At 56.8% G+C, this 7220-nt stretch overlaps 2 protein-coding genes across 2 annotated transcripts; one reads left to right on the plus strand and one right to left on the minus strand.

Moving 5' to 3' along the window:
- Positions 1-206: 206 nt before the first annotated feature.
- Positions 207-2028, minus strand: PLICBS_004103 (uncharacterized protein; the record flags this gene model as incomplete). The annotated part of the gene is made up of 2 exons (XM_065600407.1): positions 207-211; positions 294-2028. The coding sequence occupies 2 exons, from the start codon at positions 2026-2028 to the stop codon at positions 207-209; spliced, it is 1740 nt and encodes a 579-aa protein (XP_065456479.1).
- A 419-nt stretch (positions 2029-2447) lies between these two features.
- PLICBS_004104 (uncharacterized protein) lies at positions 2448-2702 on the plus strand (the record flags this gene model as incomplete). Its single annotated transcript, XM_065600408.1, has 1 exon — positions 2448-2702. One exon carries the CDS (start codon positions 2448-2450, stop codon positions 2700-2702), a length of 255 nt encoding a protein of 84 aa, XP_065456480.1.
- Positions 2703-7220: the final 4518 nt, after the last annotated feature.

Here is a 7220-nt window from a genome sequence, read left to right on the forward strand (position 1 = left end):
CATCGAGAACGGCAATTCCTCTGGGGACCAGAATGCCATCTATGACAATATGTCTGAGAGCAGAAAATGAGCCACCGTCCACCGCAGCAATATACACTAAGCTCGCTATTCAGCGAGTGCCGCTAATTGCTCATCCAGAAACGCAACAATCTGTCCGGTATCGCCATGTGACACTGCGGTCGCCACTGCATCTCGCAACGACCTCGCTACTCTCCTGTAGCTAGCTACTGCGTCTAAAATGGAGAGGGTTTCTCCGTGCTTCACGGCATGCGGAGTGCGATACCCATGCGAACCGCCCTCTTGTAGCTGCGGCTGCAATAGCTTCTCAGCCCGCAGGCAAGTCCACACACAAAGGCCCTTGCAGACGTCTCGCAGGATGGACGGCGCCAGGTCAATGAGGGAATGCGTCTTGGCCTCCTTGCCGTGCAGCCGAATCTGGGCCAACCACCAAGACATGTCTGCGACCTGGTCAACAGCCCGCAAAGACTCGTACTCCACCCGGTGGTACACGGCCTCAGACAAAATGCTGGCTGCATTCTGGAAGCCATACTGGTCGACGAAGTTCTCAATTTGCATATAACAGTTGATCTCCAAGAGCCACGCCACCGCTCGATGTAGATCTGCAAGATGATTTACCGACCTGACACGAGGAGAGTGCCTACTTTCGACGGAATCCACTGGGCTGTGTTGCGGTTTCGGCAGCTGTCCTGCGCAGTGGTTCTGGCGCCAGTCCGCCAGCTCGTCGTACAGTGGACCTACATCTTCCGCCTTGATCCCTCGCTGTCTCGTCGTGACCGTGCACAGCCGCTGCAAGATTCTTCGCGCAATGACTGCCAGAGCGAGAATGGCATCCAGGTAGCTTGCACTCTGCGTCCGCAGCAAGTCTGGCGGCGCGTCGACGTCGCTGTCCGCTATGCGAGATGCCGTCTGGTAGTCCATGTTGCTGAAGGCGTCGAGGCCGTACACGTGCCAAAAAAGGAGTGTTCGCCGATCGTTGGCTCGTGTCGGCGCGGTAGGGTCATCGGGAGCTTGTAGCATAGTGCCGGTTGCGCACGACCGCAGCATCATCAGCACAAGCGAGTCGTGCGTCAAGAAGAGATTCTCCAGGTGTTCGTCAAGTGAGGAGCGTCCGGCATCGCTGTATTTAAAATGGAGCATGATGGCCAATGCTTCGAGATCATCGAGACGGGTTGGCGCTTGGCCGGCTGGCCGTTTCTGGGCCTCGAAGAAGGCGTCCCTGAACTTGCCGGCCAACCTTTGCTGCACGTTCCACTTGTCGGCTGCCTCGATGTATGGCATGCCACGACACGCAACGGCAAATATCAGGCAGGGACTGCATCTTCCCGCGCGATAGTCGTCCCAGAATGCGTCCTCCAGAAGGACAGGCATGCACAACGCTGCGAGGTCAAAGTAGGCGTGCAGAGCGGCGTTGAACGTCGCCAAGCTTAGATCGCAGCCGAGCCATGGCTCGTGTAGAGCTGCGTGGTACTCTCCAGTAGGCTCTGTGAGAGGCTGGACAGCAGGCGGTTGTGGGGAATGTAGTTGAGCGGAAAGAGTTGCTGATGGGCCGGCAGAAGCCGGAACTGCTGGATTCGCCATGAAGATTTGGTCCAGGAACAAACCTGCATCCAAGCTCAATTCGAGAGGGTTTCTCAGAACTGAGAGATCGGGCGCCGAGTCGTTTAGTAGCCTAACAGTTTCTGCATCAGGCGGCGATGGAAACAATGGAGCCTTGGCGTGTGTCGGGTGGTATCGCAAGTCGTCGTCGCTGAGCACATCTTGCGTTGAGGAACGCGTGCCTGGTCTATCATCGTACTGCGTGACTCGTTCGCGGGGTACAATTGCCTGTCGCCGCTTATTGCGGATGCGAACATCGTCGGAGTCGTCGAGAGAGCACGTCAGTTGGCGCAGCGAACACTGTGAGCATCCTTCGTTGCCTCGACCTATGCGCAGCGCGCGGTCGCACTTGATCTTGCGTCGGTGGCAGAAGTCGCACGACTCTCTCTCCACGCCTCTCTTAAGCTGCATTTCCTCGCGAAGTCGCCGCTGAGTGTTTTGACACCGTATTGTAGCTCCACGTTCGGTGCCGAGAGTCGCCGCGGTCATTCACATGTTGAGCAGGCGGTGCGGTAAATTCGCGAAGGGCATGACGGCCCTCGTCTTTCAGAATCGCCGCGGGATTTGGCTGGGTTCTCCACGCCGTGCCCGCTGTGGCGCACGACGCCATATATTACTGGCTGCTTGTAGGGCCCACAAGCCAAGGTCTTGGACGTCGCACGGGACATTCACGGCGACAACACGGCGCTTACGCACTCAGTCGTGGAGAAGCTCTCAGGCAATCCCCAATGCCGCAGGCATATAACCTCTTCGCTTTGCGATGAAGTGAGAATGGTGTGGGACGTCTTATGGTCTGCTGATAACAGAGCTCGCTTCGACGAATACATATAATGAACGCCACCGGGCTCAACTCGACGGACCACATCGGCGCCCTTCCTTTTACGCCCATATACGGACCCAATGCTTTCTTCCTCTCCATCTTCACTATTCTCCTTGTTGTACAAATTGTCCTTACGTACTTCTTCTGGAGATCCTACGGCTATGCAATTGGCATGCTCGGTGGGCTGCTGCTCGAGCTGCTCGGGTACGCGGCGAAGCTCATGCTCTCGCAGGACCGCAGGAACAAGAATGGATACATCATGTAAGCCGAACAGGGATGGACCGCCAACAGTGGTCTCGGTGGTGAACGAGGAGTTTGGGGGGCTGACGAGAGACATTCACCTTCCCTTCGCGCGCAGGTACATCATCGGCTTAACTCTCGGTCCTACCTTCTTGTCGGCGTCGCTGTATCTCGGACTGAAGACGTTTCAACAACACTATAGTTTCACACGCTTCTGGCACATTGGGCCCAAGTTGTTTGCCGCGCTGTTCATTCTGGGAGATTTCATTTCTCTCGCTTTTATTGGAGTCGGGGGTTCCCTGGCTGCAATATATGCCGAGGATCCAATTGGCGTGAACCTCATGATCGCTGGGCTGGCCACACAGGTCCTCTTCACAGCGTTATTCTGTGTAGTCCTCGCCATAGTCTTTCGGAAAACGCGCTGGAAACTGAGACATGACAAAACTCGATTCTTCATGTTAGGTAAGTTTGCTTTGGGGGGTACTTCGCTACTATTTGCTGCGTGGGTCGTGCTGACTGACCACCGCAGGAGGGTCAGTTGCAGCCGTTTGTCTCTTGATTCGCTCCATTTGGAGAGTTGTCGAGCTCAGCGAAGGATTCAACGGTCCTCTCACCTCCAAGGAGGGCGTCTTCATCGCTTTGGACAGCATACCGATGGTCATCATGTCTGTGCTAATTACATTATTGCATCCTCATTTCTGGTTCCGCGAGAGCCGGCATAGCATATCGAGAGTAAGAGACGGATTTTGGATTGTATGTAGAGAGTAATAAAATGGACTTAAGTCATTCCATCTTAACGTCGCTGAAGCTGGGGCTGGGTGCCCGTCGCAGACGACGGTCGCGTGCGAGAGCAGAGTTGCATAGACTCGGGGGTTTGGCTTTGTATGCGTTGGGCTTGGCGAATTTCGCGTGCACGCAGCCAAATCCAGGCCAAAAACCGCTTCTTGGCCGTCCCACGCCAGCGCAACGCCCAGAACAGCGACTCAGGGCCTATGACTGAGTGCCAACGGCAGGCGCCTGTTTGGCGCAGCCTGCCTGCGTTCGCCGTCCTGGCCGAGTGCGAGCAGCTTGTAAGCCAGGGTTCACGGTAGGTCCTCTACCATTCATTGGCGTGCACGGGTGCAGCTCATTTACCTCAGGCGGTCGCCAGTCGGTGCCAGCCACTGTTGTGTCTCCGTTGCAAGTGCCCGCTCGCAACCGTGACAGTCGGCGGCGTCCCCATGCGGGTCGCTTCGTTGGACGTCGGCTCAGGCACGGAAATTCGGCTTATCGTCCTGAGCACATCATGAGCATATCCGACCGGAAGAATTCCACTGGGAAGCGTCTTGGCGTTGCGTGCTTCTACAATGGGAGGCGTCAGTCGCGACGGGGCTGATGGCTGCCGCGCCAATCTGACCGTTTATGCCTCTTCCGTCTGCGAATATGTGGAGGGTTGCCTACTAATACTGTCCCAATTGTCTTTCGAATCACGCCGCAATACCATCATGCGGGGTCCCCTTCCGCGGCGTCGGGCCAATGAGGCTGCCAGGCTTGTGCTCGGGCCCCTGGGGACGTGCTGGCATTGCGCCGCAATACCAAACCAGTACCCTGGGCCCTGAAATGTGCAGGACGAGGACCCTTGGGGCGCGGCTTGCAGAAGAAGCAAAAAAACACCAGAGGAGGGCGCCCGACCCGCGAGAGCCTGCCGGAGTGGCGCGTCGACCGTTGCGAGGAGTGCGGTTTCTGCCTGCGGCCCGGGAAAAAGGAGCTGAAGAGGCATCTCGACGCGAGCACAGGCCGCGGGGCGCGGAGCTTCGGGCGCTGATGGAACTACTAGAGAGCCACGATGTCTGGACGGCCGGCGAGGAGCCGCTGGCAGGTCGGTGGCCCACCCGGGCCGTGCCGGACTGCGGGTCCATGACGGGTTCCGAGGCGTGGGAGGCGATGGCTTCGTGACACGGAACCTAAAGCGGGTGGAGAGGCATGATGTCAATATCAAGCCGCTCATTCACGTAGGACGTTAAGAGTACTTGCTGCCTGCCACCGGTGGCGATAGCTTCAGGCAAACCAGCTTCTGCCTGAGTCTTTTGTTGCGCAATTCGCTAGTGACATTCTGCCCGGTCGTCAGTTAGTCATGCACATGTGCAGTGCGACACGGGTCGTGCCGATAATGGGTCCGGGAGGTCACATGGCGATCGTGTGGGTAGCCTCACGGCGGCAAGCGCTGGACCAAGACGACGGTGAGTGCAGGATACACCAAAGAATCGTGGCCCGCGGCCGTATGGCTCGCGCGAGGGGAGTCGTCCTGCCGACCCGGAGGGACAATCTCGCCGAGGTTCCCGTAATGCTTTCTCCAAACGTATTGTGGGTTTGAGAACCTCCGGAGCACCGCAAGCGCCAATACAACAACGGGCCGCGCCGCAACACCGGCTCGGCGGCAATCACGGCGGAGGCATGGGTACGCGCTATTATCACCACGCAGTCGCGCCGCGAGAGGCCAACTTCTTCCCGGATCTAGTTCTGGGCGCCGTCCTTGCCTCCACCTTGAACTTCTTGAACTAGGCATCGCTTACGCTCGCGGTCGGCCATTGAAGAGGCTCCAGCGGAGCGGAGGAGGCAAATGGTGCGGCCGCCCGCCGGTGGTGCCCCGCCACCAAACCGCCACCACAGTGCACTTTGCACTGCCGGACACCACAATCGCGCACAAGCTGATGCGAACCCAACTCCTGATGGTGCCGTGCACACCGACATCGTTGGCGGGGATGCAACAGCCGGTAACATCCTGATTGGTGAGAATGACAGTGCCTGGATCATTGATTTTCGCGGCGATTACACGTTAGGGTAGGTTGAGGAGAAGGCCGGGACTCGGGACGGTGGCATGCCAGGATTGGCAAGAGCTATGGACAGCCTCTCGTATCCACGTGTACGAACGCTCTCGGTCGCTTCCAGGTGTTCATCAGGCATCACAATCGAAATCTTTCGCTGATTGCCAATTGGTCCAGTCCCGCGCATGCCGAAGAGCTGGTCCTGCCAAATTCGCGGCGATATCGACGCTCCGAGTTTAATATGTAGTCCGGGGTTGCCGGGCAACGACATACCAAGGACAACGCAAACGCCACCAAGCCACGTTGACCTCAGCCAACCACTGTGATGTCATGCAGCTTCCCCTCGAGGACCTTTTTACACCATACAACTACGCGAATTCATTGCAAGGATGGCAAAAACGACTACCGCGCGCCCGCCTCCGCCCTCAATTCGCAAGAGGACGCGGCAGCCATATCGCTCTCAGCAAAAGTCGAAGCCAGCGGGTAGCGCTGCCGAGGGCAACCGACATCCGGTAAACAGCGACAACAGAGACAATCTAGCAGAGGATGAGTAAGTGCCAAGGCCAGTACATGCGGTCGTCGTATGCTCACGCCTGGCAGGTTCATTGTGGAGAAGATCAGGGACCATGCCGTTGCTGAAGATGCACGTATTGACCCGCTGGAGTTTTGATGCTCGGAGTTGCTAAATACCCGAAGGGTTCCCTTACGTTTTGGGTCAAATGGGCCGGCTGGAACAGAGTATCTGACATGACCTGGGAACCAGAGGATCATCTAAGGTGAGCAGCAATCCACGCCGTTACTTGAAGCATGAGCTAAGCTGTTATGCGCGACAGCAAGTGTTCCGTACTGCAAGAATATTTTGATCAGATTGGCGGTCGCGACAAAGCGATTGCAGGAAGAGCGGTCCAAGCCAAAAAGGATGATGCAGGTACCAGCGGCTCGCTCTCACCGACAACAGGACGGCGGGACAACAACTCGGTAACTGGGACAACAAATTGGGAGCCTCCTCCAGGCTCTTGGGAATACGATATCAAGGCAATCACAGGCTTAGAGGATGACAGCGGCGGCAAGCTAACGGTATACCTCGATTGGAAGAACGAGCGCAAAACCAAGCACGACACATCGGTCATTTACAAGAAATGCCCCCAGATGGTAGGCTGCCAGGATAGTTACAAGAGATGACATGGTTCTGACAACACCAGATGCTCCAGTTCTACGAGAGGCACGTGAAAATCATTCGCAACGCTGTCGCAGGCCTGGAAGGGCACTCATGAGGTCGAACTCTGGAACGAACCGGGGCGGTAACACGGTGGTGGTAGATGGACATTACGAGGCTTGCTACTAAGATGTCGTTGGGTTTGATGCCGAAATGACCAGCAATGACTGACAGCATGTGCCTAACCACTTCTACTTGTAAGATTGAAACATGTCAGCACTGTACAGCTTGCGCACCCATCGGTGAGTCCGCGGGGCAATCCGGCAACTGGCTGAAAAACATCATCGGAATTTTGGCATGGTCATGTTCAACGACAACGCCGCCAGAACAAATAGGCGCCGACCATTAACGGAGCGCGTGGTACTGTGTGAAGCCTTCCTGTTCCAGGTCTAACTTCAGGGCCTATATTCCCCATCGTAAATGACCGACGGCTTTGCATCCGGCACTTAGCAGGCTTGTTACGCGTTCAGAGTCAGGATACGGTGACGACGCGGTTGGAGGGTCATCCTTGACAGGTCACGCT

This window comes from Purpureocillium lilacinum, assembly GCF_023168085.1.
Source record: "Purpureocillium lilacinum CBS 284.36 DNA, scaffold_3, whole genome shotgun sequence".
Classification (NCBI taxonomy): domain Eukaryota; kingdom Fungi; phylum Ascomycota; class Sordariomycetes; order Hypocreales; family Ophiocordycipitaceae; genus Purpureocillium; species Purpureocillium lilacinum.